Source organism: Emydura macquarii, unplaced genomic scaffold (assembly GCF_026122565.2).
Source record: "Emydura macquarii macquarii isolate MOO-44397 ecotype Brisbane River unplaced genomic scaffold, CSIRO-AGI_Emac_v2 contig_2473, whole genome shotgun sequence".
Lineage (NCBI taxonomy): Eukaryota > Metazoa > Chordata > Testudines > Chelidae > Emydura > Emydura macquarii.
The window spans coordinates 1,126,078-1,145,488 of NW_027132610.1; the positions used below are offsets into that span (position 1 = coordinate 1,126,078).

Consider the following 19,411-nt stretch of genomic DNA (forward strand, 5'->3'; position numbering starts at 1 on the left):
TGAGGAAAAGGTTATTCTTATCACTCAAAAACCTTTTTGTTCCTTCTTTCCATAATTCCAGGAAAATAGGTCTCCCAGCATTTTGTTCTAACGCTTTGTCCCCCTTTGGAGATTGTGGTATAAATGGGCATTCCTGGTGCTCCAAAGATATATCTCCAGCATATGGAGTACGCACACCATTTGTACCCTATTCATTTCTTTCTATCCAAAAGGCCAGGGCCTTAGGGCCCCAGTGTTACTGCATGAGGGATGTTAAAATCCTGTGCCAGCCAGCATGTAGGTATCTGGGAAACCATTCAGAGAGTTCTATAGGAGCATTGAGGGAAAAGTGTATGAGCCTCATCAAAGGAAGACTTGCAAAGTTAAGTGTCCATCCCCCCTTTACCCTCCCCCCAAAGGCATCCTTTAATAAGATACTACTGGGTTGGTTCCCAGATAACTGCTTAGTTTATATAGCTCTTTCTTTATATGGGGGATCATTCCTTACTTCCTATTATTCTACTATAATAATTTAAAATCTGTTCTCTTTTCCTCCCTACTTCTGTGATTCACTGTGCATTACTTCCCATTAGTGATGAATGAGGAGAAACGTGCAGCAGAATGAGAAATTTCTTACCTGGTAATCATCTGTTAGCAGCTTCTCTCCTCATTCAGCCCACCCTGGAAGTCTGGTAAGTAACTGGAATACAAATTAATTTTTTTCTCTAATGGGACACTTAGACGTATAATTGTGTTAAGGTTAATCAAGCTTTTGTCAAGTTTGTGCTAATGAACAGTTGCTGGAGTGTTAGTACATTTTAGGAAGAACTCTTCTAGTGGCCTGAGCTGAAGTGCAGGGCTAATCTTGAAGCCTCCAGCAACAACACTAGACCAACTCCAAATTCACAGGTGGGGGGCATGAGCCCATTAGTGAAAAATGAAGAGAGAAGCTGCTAACAAAAAATTATCAGGTCAGAAATTCCTCACTCATTTTCTAAAATGGAAGCATCAGTGAGGATAATCTTGTGTTAAAATAATCTCTGAGAAGGGTGTTAATACCAATTGTTTAAATTATAGAAAAATACTCTTTGGTTTTGATAAAAATCGGAGACAATAAAAAATGTGATTTTTAAAAAAATCTTTTGTAGATGCTGTGAGAAGACTATGGCTGTTATGAGAAATTCCCAAGAAGCTTTGCTAACTATTGTGGAGGTAAATGTTTCTTCATGCTTCCTGATGGAAAACTGAAAGAAAACTTTTAATTCCATACCTTAAAATATACAGTCTGGAATATTATGACTGATGCTATCAACTGCAATGCATATTAGTATCAGGCTTTTTCACATCACAGTTCCATTGCATTTTCCAGAATTACTCATCCACGTAGGATTTTCTAAACTATTATCAACTCACATTTCTGAGGTAACCATTTCAGGCACATAATTCATATAAATTGCCTGTTTCTTCAGAAACTTCCAGTCAGAGAGAAATATAGCATTCCTGCTAGTGCCACAGGAATTAAATCCCTTTTATACACTACCTTCAGTAAACAAAATGTGGTAATTTCACAGCAGTGTAATAGAAAATACCAGTTTGTTGGGTTTTTTGCACTGGCAACAGTTATTTTTCAAGAGAATAATATTCAAGGCACAACCATAAAACAATGCTAACATAAACCAACGACTCAGGAAAATAAGAGAAACAATATTTTGCTACACAAGCTTCTTAATTTGAAAATGAAAAGGGAATTAAAAAAGCATTAGGCTGTGTACTGAAAAGCAATAACAATATTTAATCACTAAAAATAATGAATGATCTTTAAACTGAAGAGATGGGATAAAGCAGCAAAATTTGGATTAAGATCTGAAGTTCTCCGATATTAGGCGGTGGTCAGATGTGCAGGGTTTTGATTATGGACCCTGTCTGCTTAATTGAGACATTCTGATTCTACTGGATTGTGCCAAAAAAAAAAGGACCCATGTGTCTGGCATGGACTTCAGCTTTCTCCTTCTGCTAGAGCATTGAACTAGCTGCAGTTAAAAACTTAATTTAAACAGATACTTCTTTCCTGCGTAGGTGCTGCTCTATGATCCTCTCTTTGACTGGACCATGAATCCTTTGAAAGCATTGTATTTGCAACAGAGACTAGAGGATGAGGCTGACATCAACTCCACACTTAATACCAGTGATCAGGAATGTAACAGAAAAGCCAGGTAAGAGGTGCCTGTGTATTTCTTGCCTTGGTTTTTACAATTTTCTCTTACCCAAAGTTATTCATTCTGTTCGGGCTCCATATATGATCTGATTATTTTTCATTTTTATTTTGCTGTCAGAGATGACCAGAGTTTTAACAAAGTTGCAGAACGTGTCCTGATGAGACTTCAGGAGAAGCTGAAAGGTGTAGAGGAGGGCACGGTGCTCAGTGTGGGAGGACAGGTGAATCTTCTCATACAGCAGGCCATGGATCCCAAAAACCTCAGTCGGCTCTTTCCAGGGTGGAAACCCTGGGTATGATCTTGAAGTATCCAATAGTTTTTAAATAGCGAACAGGAAACCTGTTTAGTTTTTAGGGAAGGGTGGCTGGTCAGCATTTCATATTGATGTTTCTTAATGGAAATACTGTATCAGAATCAACTATGTAGGTTATAAAGCAGTACTGAAATAAGTGTCTTATTTTTAAATGTTTTTTATCGGGTTACATTGTTGTTTTCCACAACTGTGTTTACCATACACGAAACACAAAGTGCAGCATTCTGGTGTTCCTATACCAAACCGTGAAAATCTTGTGACCTTTAAGGAATGGTTACTTTCTGCTAACATTGAGATGGTATATACAATGTACTTGCAAAACCTTTTCAAAATCTTCATCTAATCTTGGCTATCATTTAAACATCCAGACTTCGTTTTGTGTAACATCTATAGACTATATTATTACCTCTACTGCATGAATGATTTGTAAACTAAAAGACATGAAATAAGTCATTTAATTGTGTTACAAAAGGTGGAAGAAACTCTATGCATTTTAAATGATGTTGAGGTGATACTTGACAAAAATACAAAAAGGGAACTGTTAAATATAGACATTTAAAGCTAAACAGAATTTCATAGCCAGTGAACTGATAGGTTCTTGTGTATTTTATAACCTAATTATACAGCTACTGATGAAAAAATGGGACATTTACTGCACAGTGTTTTCTAGATAAATGATCTTGCAGTCAGTTATAATATAGTGCTGCTTGTGCTGCTGTAGCTAAAATTGTTTTGGCATTCTCCTTGTATAAACCAGGATTTTTAGTGCTTTAAGCAACAATGTAATAACTTTATCTCAAACTCACCTATTAAAATAGACTGACCATGGGCTGACACCTGACATACCAAGTATTGCTCAAAAGCAGACACTCGTTCATTATCTGAAATAACTGTCTTTTGGTAGCTTTAAAGTTATATTTTGAATGCACAACTTGTTTGAGTGTGTGCAGTTTTACTAGTTACATTTCACTGCCTGCCCCTTTGTAATAAATGAAACTGCCTACTTTGGTAAGATAGTAAGCATGTATAATGGGGAAAGCTATTCAGTCCATAGTGTCCAGGTTATGCCTTTTGACATTCTTCCTGAAATATTTTTTGTTATATTTAAAACAGTACAAATAAAAGATACAAAGTCTGACACAATTCAACAAAATCCTTTATTTGGACTTTCTGCCTTTTTCATAGCAGTGTAAGTTAATGATGGAGTGCTGGCCTACTTTATCCTTTCACTGACTTTAGTTTGTCTTATTTTTGCCATTTCATTGTAATTTTAAATTTTTTTCTACACACACTTTATTCTGGACTGCTGGTAAAAACTAAGACAAGCCTTCTTTTAGTTTGCTGGTGCAGAAGACACACATTTCTGTTAGTTCCTCACTCATCTTGTCTCTATCTTTTATTGGAACAACTTCTGTTGGTGAGAGAGACAAGCTTTTGATTGTATATTTCCCAGACCTGAAGCAGAGCTCTGTGTAAGTTCTAAAGCTTCTTTCTCTCACCAGCAGAATTTGGTCCAGTAAAACATATTACCTCACCCACTTTGTCTCTCTAATATCCTGGGACCAGCATGTTTACAACAACACTGCACACACACTTGTGTTGACAATCAGCAATCTTGGGATTCAGTGTTAAAATTGCATCCTGTGTTTCCTACTCTAAAGAGTAAGGGAAGAGTGAAATTAACTTCATTTAAGGGGACAGTAGTTTGTAGCTACATCTCAGAATTAAACCTGTCTGATAGGACAAGTACCCCACTATACTGAAGTATTAATGACATCATCTGGGAAAAGGAGAAGAGTCTTGGTATGCAACTATGGGTTGGCAAGCAGGAGGACACTGAGCAAAAAGCCATTGGCCAAGATTTTTAGAAGTAGGTGCTTCAAGTTAGGCTGCTAAATAAGTGTGACCTGATTTTCAAATGTACTGAGTGACTTTAGTGGGAGCTGCTGGATGCTCAGCACTTCAGAATGTCAGATAACTTATCTAAAGGCCTAAATATGGAGTTTGGAGTCTTAACTTTAGGCACTTATTTTTTTAAATCTTGCCCATTGGTTTTACTGCTTGGAACTTTGTCACCATTCCTCTAAAAAACACAAACATCACTGTAAGGGACTTGCATTTAATTGGGCCAGGGCTCTAGCTCCTAATACATGTATAGATGTAGCACACAAGTGTTTGGGCAAACTCTATCCCCACTGCACTAGTTATGGAGAATCCCCCTAGAAAAGGACACTGTCAGCTAGTTAGGCCCAAAAGTTAGGTTTTGTGTTAAAATAAATCATTCATCTAATATGAATAAAAATGTCCATTCATTTTTCGCTTCAAAGATGAAAGTTTTAAATTTAAACATTCCCCTATAGTGATGGGAATTCAGTGTGTGCATGAGGACCAGAAAATGAAATTGATCAGTCTGTTTTCATTGCCCAAGTTGCATTAACTGCAAAAAACAAACATGTATAAATTGTGTGCTTTCATTATTCATCATAGAAGATGCTATAGTAACAGAATTATTTTCATACCTGAGTATTTATTTTACATTGAGAGTGTTACTTTTAAGGAGGAATACCTAATATGATGGTGTTAATGTGTGATACACTAACATTTATTCTGAGGACTCAGTTGTTACACTAACCTTGTTAAACTAATTACAGTGAAGTTACCGGTATCAGGCTAGAGTACTCTCCACACCATCCAAAAGAGACCATTAAGCATTGAGATTTCTTTCTGGTTTTGTATGTTGCAGTAGTCTTTTTAAAAGTAAGAACTGGAAAGTGAATATTGTATTTGACTTCTAAACTATATGTTTTTGCGGCACATGCCTGAGATTTCCTTTGTATATAAGAGATCCAAAAAAGACCTTTAATGAGGTGAGGATGGCATTTTGTTCTGAATAATGGTTAGGCAGAAACTCAAGAGCAGTAGCATTGAAAGTCACTTAGATTCATATCAAAGAGCCATATACATTTACTATATTAGTAAGGTAAAAATATATGAAGCCATGTTATATTGCATTTTTTATATTCTAATATTTCCCTGGAGTGTGTGAATTGTTATATGCCTGGAAAATGTGATGAATTGTTCATGGACTGTTTCTAAGGATAATTTGAGCCTATGGTATGAAGGGAAGGTTTTTTTTTTTGTTTTTTGTTTTTTTAACAGATTTTGATTTATATTTTTTAAAGCCAGTGACAACTTTGTTGAATATGTAAAATGAGTTGTTGGTCTCTGTACAGTTTCTGTTGGACAAGTGTTCAATCTCAAATCTCAACAAAGAAGCCGCAGATTTAAATAGGCTGTGGAGACTGAACCTGCTCTCTCTACCACTAGAGAAGATTTCTCCAGAACAGGGATGGAGCTTAGTTGGCAGGGTAGTGTGGGGAAGCCATGCTGACTGCATTAGCTGTTTGGGTAAAGTGAGAACTTCAGTCTCCATAACTGTCAAACTGGAACCTTTCATGCTCCCCAAAGACCAACAACACACATTTTCAAATTAATTTCCCAATAGTTATGAAGTGAGTTATGTGACAGTTATCTGTAGCTTTGTGCTTAAAGAATACATATTAGAATACACATTTGATTTCATCTAAAAAAATACTTTGCTTAAAGCTTAAGTCTTATTAATTCTCCTGAGAAGTTGTCAATTCTTAAAATATAAAAATGTTATATTTGCATATGGTAATGCATTACTGATTGTATTTTCTGCATGAATATTAATCTTCTGTACCTGTCAGAGGTACAGTGCTTCAGTGCAAATGTTTCAATAAAGGTATATTGTTAGCAATGGGTGCTAAACTCAATTGTGTGACTGTTAAAAGTTGAAGGTTTATATTTTTATTATTATTACTTTTGTGGTTCAAAGCCTGAACCAAGTGTAAGCTGATGCAGTATAGCCTTGCAGACAGCCTGAAACAAAGCCTCTGAAAGGTGTGAACGCCCCTGGCTCCATTAATCTATTGGCTGTTGATACAAAAACCTAATGATGATATTTAAATGTCAGCATTAACTAAAACTGCTCATTTTAGGAGGAGGAGATGGAGTCAAGGAAGTGAAGACCACAACTGGAAAAATTGGGAGCTGCTGTAGAGAAGGAAATGCATAGAGAAGAGTGTGTTAAATATCTCGTTTTTATCACACAAGTATAACTTGCAATTGATTTACAGAAATTGATGTATAAGAGGAGTTATCTGCTGCTTAGGTTAAATGATAAATATATGTACATATATAAAAATATAATATGAATCAAGATGATATATCACTGACGCTTATAAGATCAGTATATTAGCAAAATGAGCAGTTTTTCTCCAGAATCAATTACAAAATACAAATACATTTATAGCTAGGAAGTCCTGAAACAGATTACAGCCCATAATGACAGAACAGTATTTTTGTAAGATATCTTTCTTACCAAAACCATTTATTCAATGTTTCACCTGTTAGTCCAAGCAACAGGTTAGATTTTTGTCGGGATTTTTTTTTGTTTTGTTTTTGTTTTGTTCATGGTTGCTTTGGAGATGAACTCTATAATGTAAGGTACAACAAAAAAAAGTCTCACCCCAAAAAAATCCTGTTAAGCTTTTCTGCAAAGGTTATTTAAGCAAAACTATTTTGTTTTGATATTATAGACAGGTTAGGGGTCAGCTAGGAAGAGAAGGTCAGTGAGTCACTTCTAGAACAAATATCCAAAACACAAACCCTGGTAGTAATGGGACACTTCAACTACCAGACATCTGTTGAAAAAGCAATACAACAAAATGCAAAATCTCCAGTAGATTCTTGGAATGCACTAGGGACAATTTCACGTTTCAGAAGGTAGGGAAAGTAACGGGAGAGGAGCAGCAGCAATTTTAGACCTGATATTGAATAAAATTGAGGTGTTTGTTGTGAATCTGAAGGTGGAAGGTAACTTGGGTGAAAGTGATCATGAAATAATAAATTCCTTGATTCTAAGGAAAGTAGAAAAAGATCGCTACAATATTTGCTGAGGCATTTGGCATAATTTTATTGTATAGAAACTAACTTACTATAGAAGTTTTAGAAGAGGAAGAAAAGTAGAGGAGATTATTGATAGCAGTATGACTGATTGAAAACAGATTAGAATACTGCTGTAATTTGTGTTTATACAGGAGAGGGGCAGCAAACAGGAGTTTTGCGGTGGAATTTAGAGGGGGAGTGAAGAGGTAGATACACTTAATTAACATTCTGTAAACTAAAGAAAATACCCTCACCCCCGGATAAAAAACAAACAATAAAAGAAATAGCTTCAGGAGTAAAAAGAGAATGCAAGAAGAACTCCAGCAACAGAATGGGGGCTGTCCAGTTTATTGTACTGAATGCTAGATATGATTACCTGCCTTATGGGCAAATGGCATATGTGTGCATTCAGTTCAAGGAGCTCCTGGCCCTCAGAGACCGCATACTGGAGAAGCTAAGGAAGACAGAAAGGTATATAGATGAGACTTTCCAGGGCATTGAAGAATGGTGCGACCCTCAGTATGACAGCCTCTGCACTGTTGAGGAGGATGAAAGTCTCAGGGAAGGAGAACATCAAACTGGAGTGAAGGGCAGCAGTCCCATAGTGGGACTCTCCTTCCAGATGATGACATAGTATCCTCTCACTGAGGATACCTTTCTGGGGGAGGAAACAAATACTAGAAGTCTAAATATTAAGATGGGTGAATATTAAGATGGCTTGAATTAAATGACAACACATCCCATCTCAGGAGCTTCTCAGGATGGGATGAAGAGACAAAATTTCTTGACACCTTAAATGACTGCTTCTTGGAACAGCTAGTCCTGGAACCCATAAGAGGAGAGGCAGTTCTTGATTTAGTCCTAAGTGGAGTGCAGGATCTGGTCCCAAGAGGTGAATTTAGCTGAACCGCTTGGTAATAGCGACCATAACATAATAAAATTTAACATCTCTGGGGGAGGCAGGAGAGGGAAAAAAAACCAAAGCACCATGGTAGCATTTAATTTCAGAAAGGAGAACTATACAAAAATGAGGAAGTTAAACACAAATTAAAAGGTACAGTACCAAAAGTGAAATCCCTGCAAGGAAACTCTTTAAAAGACACTATAATAGAGGATCAAATTTAAATGTATACTCTTCAAATTAAAAAACAGAAAGAGGACCAGAAAAGTGCCACCATGGGTAAAGAGCAAAGTAAAAGAAGCAGTTAGAGGCAAAAAGGCATTCTTGAAAAAGCAGAAGTTAAATCCTAGTGAGGAAAATAAAAAAAGAACATGAACTCTGGCAAGTTAAGTGTAAAAATAAAATTAGGAAGGCCAAAAAAGAATTTGAAGAACAGCTAGCCAAAGACTCAAAAAGTAACAACAACAAAATTTGTAAGTACAACTTAAGCAGGAAACTGGTTAAACAACCAGTGGGGCCACTGGACAATCAAGATGCTTAAAGGAGTACACAAAGAAAATGCAGCTGTTGCGGAGAAATTAAATGAATTCTTTGCATATTGGTTTTCATGGCTGAGGATCTGAGGGAGATTTTCAAACCTGAGCTATTCTTTTTCAGTGACAAATCTGAGGAACTGTCTCACATTGAGGCATCAGCAGAGGAGGTTTTGGAACAAATTGATAAATTAAACAGTAATAAGTCATCAGACCAGATGGTATCCACCCAAGAGTTCTGGGTGTTCTGAAGGAATTCAAATGTGAAATTGCAGAACTATTAACTGTGGTATGTAACCTACCATTTAAATCAGCTTCTGTAGCAGATGACTAGTGGATAGCTAACGTGATGCCAATTTTTTAAAAAAGGTTCCAGAGGCGATCCTGGCATTACAGGCCGGTAAGCCTAACTTCGGTATCATGCAAATTGGTTGAAACTAAAATAAAAAACAGAATTATCAGACACACAGATGAATATGATTTGTTGGGGAAGAGTAAACATGGTTTTTGTTAAAGGAAATTATACCTCACCAATCTACTAGAATTCTTTGGGGGAGGTCAACAAGCATGTGGACAAGGGTGATCCAATAGATATAGTGCACTGACATTTTCAGAAAGTCTTCGACAAGTTCCATCACCAAAGGCTTTTAAGCAAAGTAAGCAGTCATAGGATAAGAGGGAAGGTCCTCTTCTGGATCAGTAACTGGTTAAAAGATAGGAAACAAGGCATAGGAATAAATAGTCAGTTTTTAGAATAGAGAGAGGTAAAAAGTGGTGTCCTTCAGGGGGTCTGTACTGAGACCAGAGCTGTTCAACATATTCATAAATGATCTTGAAAAAGGGGTAAACAGTGAGGTGGCAAAATTTGCAGCTGATACAAAACTCCTCAAGATTGTTAAGTCCAAAACAAACTGCGAAGAGTTACAAAGAGATCTCACAAAACTGGGTGACTGGGCAACAAAATTTCATCTGCAATTCAGTGTTGATAAGTGCAAAGTAATGCACATTGGAAAACATAATTCCAACTATACATATAAAATGATGGGGTCTAAATCAGCTCTTACTACTCCAAAAAGAAAATAATTGCCTGAAACCATCCACTCACTGCGCAGTGGCAGTCAAAAAAGCTAACAGAATGTTTGGAATCATTAGGAAAGGGATAGATAATAAGACAGAGAAAATATCATATTGCCTCTTTATAACTCCATGGTACATTCACATCTTGAATACTGTGTGCAAATCTGATTGCCCCATCTCAAAGAAGATATATTGGCATTGGAAAAGGTACATAAAAGGGTAAACTAAAATGATTAAGGGTACAAAAAAGCTTTCATATGAAGAGAGACTAATAAGACTGTGACTTTTCAGCTTAGAAAAGCGACGACTAAGGGGGATATGATAGAGGTTTATAAAATCATGACTGGTGTGGAGAAATAAAGAAGTGTTGTTTACTCCTTCTCATAACCCAAAAATTAGGGGTCAACAAATGAAATTAATAGGCAGCAGATTTAAAACAAACAAAAGGAAGTTTTTTTCACACACTGCACAGTCAACCTGTGGAACTCCTTGCCAGAGGATGTTGTGAAGGCCAAGACTATAACGGGATTAAAAAAGGAACTAGATAAGTTCATGGAGGATAGGTTCATCAATGGCTATTAGTATGGGCAGGAATTGCTGTTTGCCAGAGGCTGGGAATGGCTGACAGGATGGATCAGTTGAGGACTATCTGTTCTATTCATTCCCTCTGAAGCACCTGGCGTTGGCCACTGTTGGAAGACAGGGTATTGGGCTAGATGGACCACTGATGTGACCTACTGTGGCCATTCTTATGTTCTAGAGAATCATACTGCAGCACATTTGTGTTTTACATTCAGATTTCTTGTTTAGTCAGCTCTAACTGCTGAAACTATGGCTCCATTTCATATCAGATTGAAGTAGAGCAAAACAGTATTCTAGTGAATAGGAGCAAAATCATCATTCAGAATTTTCATCCACTAGAAGATTCCCTCGTCAAAGACAAGGTGAGTTTAATGGTGTTACAGTTGTTCCTGATTTGAAGTCTGTTTCATTTAAAGTTAATGGATTAGGGCTTGGTGTTTCCTGGATGGTACCATGGGGTGTCTGTGAGAATTCAGATGGCTCATGTTGTGATACAGCAAACTGGAAACCTAAATTAAAAAAAAATGTAGGTCAGAAAAATCTGTGAATAGTAATATAGATATTATTTAAAGTAACTGTCACAAGGTTATATTTTGACCTATTGTATTTCTTTTTCTCCTTACAAAATTTTAATAATGCTGTTTTAAAATAACAAAGATTAAACTCAGACCCGCAGCACACTTGAACAACCCTGCTTAAAAACGTTCTGTTTGTTTTAATGAGTTGGAGCAAATTATTCATTTTCCCTAGGATGAAGACAAACAACTTTAGGAAACATACCTGGATAGCAGTGCTTTAATTTTTCTTTTATTCTGTACCATTGTTAAAAAACAAATACAGTCTAATTTTCAATTAAAGCTATTCTCCTCTTCCCCCTCTGAAGAATAAACTGTGGGCCAAATTCTACTTTCCCAGCGGAGTGACTCCTCAGTAATTCTATGGAAGCCAACAAGGTTACTCTGGATTTACACAGTGTAAATGAGCGCAGAATTTGGCCCTTTACTTGTATCTTGTCTTTCTTTTTTTACTTGCCCCACCCTAATGTTCTATGAGATGTTGCATATTTATACAGCCTAGGACTGCATAATGTCTAAACAGAGCATCATTGTGGGAGCCACTTTGGCAAGACAGCCAATAAATAGACGAGTGGTTCTTGCCTAACTTAACTGAGGTTTGTCTACACGCAACAGTTCCACTGGTTTAACTAAAATTGTTTTTTAAATCAATTTAGTTAAATCAGTGCACACCCCCGTGGGGCACACATCAGTTTATAACTGGCTTATATCTATTTAGCTTTATTCTGTCAGTTGTAATGAAAGGCTTGAGACAGCCCTAACAATAAACAAGGAGAAATTTTATGCAGATATTATGTATGGAAGGATAACGGACTGTGGGACTACAGTTTCATTCAGGACATCTAGTGATGACCCAAATTACCAGAGTGAATCTGGAGTGTTTTCTGTCATCACACACAATTCCAAATTAGCCTGGTTTATTTATTTTATGGAACTGAGTTCTGGGTTTACTGGTTACATTGCTGCTACTGCCTCGCCCTACTTCCTGCCACTAATGCTTCCTTCTCTTCCAATGTGCAAGGAGGGCTCATGCTACTTCTTTACTCCAGTGTCCTTTAACAGCCCCTAAAATAGCCTTCCATGTGACCTGTAGCGTCTCTTCAGTGGTTCTACTTCCAGCATCTCTGCAACTTGGATTCCCTACCACTTCAGCAATTGTGTTCTTTGTCATTGGAGCAACGGTTGCATAACTGAGATATTTTTACATTGTTTGCTGTGATGACAGTGTTACTATTAATTAAAAGTACTCAAGGCTTTTTATTTGCATCTTACAATCATTTTAATATTAAATATAATTTTTAGTAAATTACATAAAAAAACCATAACCCTGACCTCCACCAGAATTGGTGGAAAAATCCATTTTTATACATCCCATTGCACTATCCAATGTCTCTTTACTAAAAAAAAAGTCATTAATGGCTAGATAATGCTGTCAGTACTAAAATACCTTTGAAATTTCTAAACATTATAGATGACAATTTCCTAACTCAAAAAGTGTTACAGCCACCACTGTATTAGACTTTGTCCTAACAGATAGAGAGGAACTGATCACTGAACTAAATGTTAATGGTAACTTAGATACAAAGTGATTATGAATTGATCACATTTATACTGTGCAAGCAGAATAAAATCCAGACCAGTAATATATATACTTGGTGCTTTAATAGGGCCAATTTCACAAACCTGAAAACAGTTATGAGCCAAATCAGCTGGGAGGCAGAATTTAAATGGAAATATGTGAATGATACTTGGGAATCATTTAAGAACACTTTATTAGATGGTCAAAAAGCCACAATCCCACAACTGAGGAAGAAGGCTGTGCTGGTTTAAAAAAAACCCTGTTTTAGAGTGGAAGTGAAAGGAGCTATACAAACAACATAACAAATGGAAGAAGGGGAAAGTTGGTACTAATGAATATAAGTCAGACGTTAGGAATTGTAGAAAATTGATAGGGGAAGCCAAGGGACACAAGGAGAATTCCATGGCCAACAGGAATAAGGAGTTTTTAAAATATATTAAGAATAAAAAGTATACTGACAATGGTATTGGTCCATTATTAGATGGAAATGGTAGAATTATCAATAATAATGAAGAAAAGGCATGGGTGTTCAATAAATATTTCTGTTCTGTATTTGGGGGAAAAACAGATGATACAATCCAATCATATCGTAATAACACTTTTTCCATGCCACTAGTGTCACTGGAGAATGCTACTAAAGTTAGATATTTTAAAATCAGCAGGTTCATCCAAGAGTTTTAAATGAACTGGCTGAGGCGCTTGCTGCACCATTAATGCTTATTTTCACTAAGTCTTGGAGCATTGGGGAAGTTACATAGACTTGAAGAAAGCTAATGTGCCAGTTTTTAAAAAGGGTAAATGGGATGACCCGGGTAGTTATAGGCCTGCCAGTCTGACATCAATACCAGGCAAGATAATGGAGCAGCTGATACTGGACTCAATTAGCAATCAACTAAAGGAGGGTAATGTAATTAATACAAATCACATGGTATCAACTAACTTGATATCTTTTTTTGATGAGATTACAAGTTTGGTTGATTAAGGGTAATTGTGTTGAAGTAACATACTTAGACTTCTGTAAGGTGTTTGACTTGGTATCACACATTATTTTGATTAAAAAACTGAACTATATAAAATTAACCTGGCATACATTAAATGGATTAAAAACTGGCTAACTGATAGGTCTCAAAATGTAACTGTAAACAGAGAGTTGTCATTAAGCAAGTCTGTTTCCAGTGGCGTCCTGTAGAGACTGGTTCTTAGTCCTATGCTATCTAACATTTTTATCAATAACCTGGACAAAAACATAAAATCATCATCGACAAAGTTTGCAGATGACACAAAAATTGGGGGAGTGGCAAATAATGAAGACAAATCACTGATTCAGAGCAATCTGGATATCCTGTTAAACTGGGAGCAACTAAACAATGTGCATTTTAATATGGGTAAATGTATACATCGAGGAACAAATAATTTAGGCCATATTGACAGGCTGGGGGATTCTATTCTGGGAAGCAGTGACTGTGAAAAAGATTTGGGAGTTGTGGTGGATAATCAGCTGAACATGAGCTCCCAGTGGGACACTGTGGCCAAAAGAGCTAATGTGATTCTAGGATTCATAAATAGCAATCTCAAGTAGAGTGGTTATTTTACCTCTGTTTTGGCACTGGTGCAACCACTGCTGAAATACTGTGTCTAGTTCTGTTGCCCACAATTCAAGGATATTGATAAATTAGAGAGGTTAGGAGAAAAGCCACGAAAATGATTAAAGAATTAGAAAACATGCCTTTTAGTGATAGACTCAGAGAGCTCAAGCTATTTAACTAAACAGAGAAGGTTAAAGAGTGACTTAATTACAGTCTGGAAGTACCTCCATGGGAAACAAATATTAATAATGGGCTCTTCAATATTTCAGAGAAAGATATAACATGATCCAGTGGCTGGAAGATGAAGACAAACTCAGACTGAAATAAGGCATAATTTTTAATGGAAAAAGTAATTAATAGTTGGAACAATTTACCAATAATAATGGTGCATGCTCCATCACTGACAATTTTTAAATCAAGATTGGATGTTGTCTAAAAGATATACTCTAGGAATTATTTTGGGGACATTCTATGGCCAGTGCTATACAAAAGTTCAGAGTAGATTATCACAATGGTCCCTTCTGGCCTTAAAATCTATTAATAATCAAGAGATCCAACTAACTGAACTCTCTCAGGGATTTCAGACATTCCTTGTGCATTTCCTACCTACCAGCTGATGCTGTTTGAATGTGTTTAGCCTATAAAATAAGTCATTTATTTTTTAAGGTTGCCTGCCACATGTGACAAAAATAATGGATTATTTTGGTACTGGGGATGTCAATTCTGAGCATTACCCACTTAGTGTCTTGAAAATGTTTTATCATCCACTAGCTAGGTAGAAAATGCTTTACTTTTATAAGGGGCTCTACACGTTTTTTTGTATTTTAGGGTGATTATTACTATGGACAATCTACAGAGGCACTTTTCTGCAAAGTTCATTTCTTTATTTCAGACAAGCTGCTGATCAGGCTTTGTGATACCTCTAAAATCCATGGTATTGGAAGTACTAAGTAAGGATATAGCCCAAGTACCACATACAGTATGATACCTAGGCCCATACTGAATAGACACCCACCCTTCTCAGGTTGTCAGCTCCCATCTAACAACAACAGGCAAGAACAGAGTATATTTAATCCTAAAATATACTGGGTGTAAGTGCAATTACATTATATACAGCATTAGGACATGATAATAAATTAAAATAAATCTTACTAACTCATCCCAATAAATGCTGTTTTGTGTATTTTTAGTTTTAAAATGTGGAGTATTCCTTCGAGTCTTTCAAATGGGTAGATGAAGTATACAAGAATCTTCCTCATTGGAACACTTGGAAAGCCTAGCTCTTACGTATTTAAAATTAGGCCTTACTTGGATAGTAAGACCTCTGGGACAGGGCCTGTATTTTTGTTCTGTGTTTCTACAGTGCCTAGTATAGTAGGGTCCTGGTCCACAACAGGGAAATCCCAGGCACTATTATAATACAATTAAATAACATGCCTGTGAACCAATATATCTGATATATCTAATTTTAGGTTTACTGGCCTGTTAATAGCAGAGAAAAACACATGTAAAAAAAGAGAGACTAAATTACAGCATGTAAAACCTCATTGTAAAAAGATGCACGCATTACTAATAAAGATGATGTAGAAAGTCAATTTTAAATGACTAGAGAGACCCGAACTTGTTCATTTTCTCAAAGATGAACAATACTGATGTTTGGAGCAATGTTAACAAATTAGATTGTAGAAGCAAATGTGTAAATCATAATTGGCTACAGCTGAGTTTAGTAAAAAGAATTTGCCTTTTAAGAGGCAAATAATATCTTTCTGGAATTCAACATTCCATTTTCCTTTTCAAGTGTTAGTTTTAAAAATAACTTACACTTTGATCTTCATAAAGATCACCATATCTTAATGATACTGATATATAAACTGATTCCTTGGTGAGTTTGCATGATTGGCAATTAGAAAGGATATTTTTACTTAGAAGCTAAGAATAGTGGATATGGAAAAAAATAATTGACACAATGAACTTAGCTGCCATTTTTTACAATAATTTTTGAGAGCAAAACTGTATGTAAAGCCATATGCGTCAACTATAATTTGAGCCACTTACCCTGGTAGTTAGCTGATGAATTGCTTGTTGCAATGTCTTTCCAGTGGCTAATATATCTAAGTACATTAAGTAAACACACTTTCAGTTTAAGGTACAATTAACAAAATCCTGAAAATTAAACACAATTTTATTCTGTTGAGGTAAGTAAACGTTTTGGAAGGTGAAACATTTCTAAAAAAAATCAAGGCCACAATACAGAACACTGAAGGGAAAAGATTTAAAGTTGGAGAAGCTGGGGATCATCAGGGCTTTATCATGAATAACAAAGTCCTTCAGAGGGGAAAGAAAACAAAAAAAATCACATACTTACTCTTCAAAGTTAAGTGCATTTGTCCATTTCAAAAGTTCATCCACTTCCCATTCCATTACATTGTTTGTTCCTCCTTTCTCAACAGCATTGATGATGCCTTCTGCACTTCTCTGAATTAAGATTGCAGTAGTAGGATCCTCTGTTTTGACCCGCAGGCTTCCTGCATAATACCTAATGGTGAAACAAGAATTTGTTATTGCAGGTTGCTTGGAACATTTATATTTTCTGACTGTAAGGGGCACTATACCCTAGCATATTGTCTCATTCTAGCAGAATCAACTATGGATAACTATTATGTACCTTAGTCATTATTAACTATCTACCTTGCACTTAGATTTAATAGTGACATAGTGAGGAGGAGGGGAAGAGCTTAGAGAATCAAGTATGTGTGTACAAAATTTAAATATTGATTCTACTATTTTTTTTGTCATTTTAATAATATCAAATATATTAGACTTTTTATCCCAAATGATCTCCAAAGCATTTGACAAAAATGATATAACAGCTATGTGGGCATCTACACCACCACCACTCTATAGAGTGACTTCTGGGTTTTTTAAACAGTGCACTGCATCATACACAACAATTTATACACTGGCTATACAACTGAAACAGAGATCTTCACAAAAGTGATCTTTTCAGGCACATGAGGGGGTCAAAAATGATTCAACTTCTAGGAGGAACTCTTTTTATAAATATTTCCCTAAAATTTTGAAGTACCTGTTTTAACCCTGTACATTAATGATGTCAGGACTATGCCTATGAGAAAGCTAATCTATATTGACTTTAATAGACCTGTGCCAGCTTGAAAGCTTGTATCTCTCCCCAACAGAAGTTGGTTCAATAAAAGGTATTACCTCACCCACCTTGTCTCTCCAAGAGAAGTTTTGCTTGAGTAAGGAATGAAAGATTTAGCCATTATTTTTAAAATACTCATGATAGTGACCCAGAAATAATCTTCTGTTTGGTAGGCTATAATTTGGGAACAACCTCTTTGTCTTGTTTCTTGGGTTTCTTGGGCTGGGGTAAGAAGAACTGGAAATATTGCAGTGGATCACTTTAACATTATAGCAGCTTGTTCTGTTATGCTGCTGAAACTCTGGCAGAAGTGGAGTTGTGTTTTCCTCCTCAAAGCTAGGATAGCATTATATTAGATGTGAGGAGGTGGGTCCTGCATTATATAGGGGGAAAGGCTATGACAGATACAGAGACGGTATTGGTAGTCACTCAAGCGGTGAAAGAGACAATGAAGATGACTGGACATGGAAGCTGCAGATGTACATGATCCTGGAGGGGGTACCCCAAAAGATCTTCATTTGTATGAAGCGCCGCCTCATAGAGCTGATGGAAGAGAAGATTCGAGGGTTGGAGATGCAGGTGGAAACTCTGGTTGAGTTTAGAAGGGGGTTCAAGCAGATGATGGAGTAAAGGAATGAGGAGGCTGAAGGGAAAAACCCAGACCTGCAGATGGAAGCAGGACCAACAAACTCTGAGGGGAGAATGCTGGATGAGGAAAGTGGACAGTGGAAGCATGTGACTGAGAACCCGGCAAAGGAAAAGACGGGCTAGTAAAAGAGAGTCCGGAAACAGGTTTGCGGAGTTGGAAAATGAAGAAAGGGCACAGCAGGTGGTTGTTGAAGGTGGGAGGGCGAGGAAGAAGAGAAGAGCAGCTAGTCCGTTACAAAGAGTGGATGAGGCAATAGAGATACCACCAAAGAAGAGCCCCAGGAGGATACAGGAACGGTTGCAGAGGACTGCAAAAGAGATTAGTAGACAAAATGACTTGCAGCCAGAAAGAACAGGGAATAAGCCAGAGAATTGCACCATGATTAGGAAAAGGCAGGTCTATGTGATTGGGAACTCCCTGCTGAGAAGAGCAGACAGGCCTGTAACCAGAGCTGATCCAGAGAACAGAAGGGTGTGCTGTCTGCTGGGTGCTAAGATACAGGATGTGGACCTGAGACTGAAGAGGATCCTAATGGGAGTGGGAAAGAATCCACTGATTGTCCTTCATGTGGATACAAATGATACGGCTAGGTTCTCGCTGGAACAGATCAAAGGAGACTGTGCCAGGCTGGGGAAGCTTCTTAAGGAAATTGAGACTCAGGTGATCTTCAGTGGGATTCTGCTTGTCCCTAGAGAAGGACAACAAAGGTGTGACAAGATTCTGATGATCAACAGATGGCTTAAGCAGTGGTGCTTTAAAAAGAGCTTTGGGATGCATGGTCACTGGGAGGTATTCATAGACAAAGGACTGGACTTCACCTGAGTAGAGAGGGAAATGCACAACTGATAAAGAGAGCTTTAAACTAGGGAGTTGGGGGAGATGGTTGGGAAATGCTCAGGTAATCGCCACTTCTGATTTTAGCATTGAGAGGGAAGAAAATTAAGTAAGAAAGGACACAGCAGTGGTAAGCAGAATGGACATTAAGAGGAAGATTAGTGTAGATACCAGTCTAGTAGGCAATATTGGCAGTAGAATGTCTGTGTCAAATCAGATAAGGAATGTGAGTGAAGTCAAACAGCAAAAATTAAGATGTTTGTATACCAGTGTGAGGAGCCTGGGAAACAAAATGGAGGAACTAGAGCTACTGGTAGAGGAAGTGAAATAGATATTATAGGGATAACAGAAACATGGTGGAATAGTAGTCACGACTGGTGTACAAGTATTGAAGGGTATGTGCTATTTAGGAAAGACAGATATAAAGGCAAAGGTGGTGGAATAGCATTGTAT

At 37.0% G+C, this 19,411-nt stretch overlaps 2 protein-coding genes across 2 annotated transcripts in view; one reads left to right on the forward strand and one right to left on the reverse strand.

The window, feature by feature from the left end:
- ATM (ATM serine/threonine kinase) overlaps window positions 1-4,028 on the forward strand; it is a 123,819-nt gene extending 119,791 nt beyond the window's left edge. Inside the window, exons 60-62 of the mRNA XM_067562811.1 lie at window positions 1,128-1,191; window positions 2,056-2,192; window positions 2,313-4,028. Coding sequence (XP_067418912.1) covers window positions 1,128-1,191; window positions 2,056-2,192; window positions 2,313-2,493 — 382 coding nt within the window. The 3' untranslated portion in view covers window positions 2,494-4,028. The remainder of the gene's footprint in view (window positions 1-1,127; window positions 1,192-2,055; window positions 2,193-2,312) is intronic.
- Window positions 4,029-6,625: 2,597 nt separating this feature from the next.
- Window positions 6,626-19,411, reverse strand: part of CUNH11orf65 (chromosome unknown C11orf65 homolog) — a 31,059-nt gene continuing 18,273 nt past the window's right edge. Inside the window, exons 6-8 of the mRNA XM_067562810.1 lie at window positions 16,678-16,848; window positions 16,368-16,423; window positions 6,626-11,081 (exon numbers count right to left, since the gene is read on the reverse strand). Of these exons, the coding sequence (XP_067418911.1) occupies window positions 10,924-11,081; window positions 16,368-16,423; window positions 16,678-16,848 (385 nt within the window). The 3' untranslated portion in view covers window positions 6,626-10,923. The remainder of the gene's footprint in view (window positions 11,082-16,367; window positions 16,424-16,677; window positions 16,849-19,411) is intronic.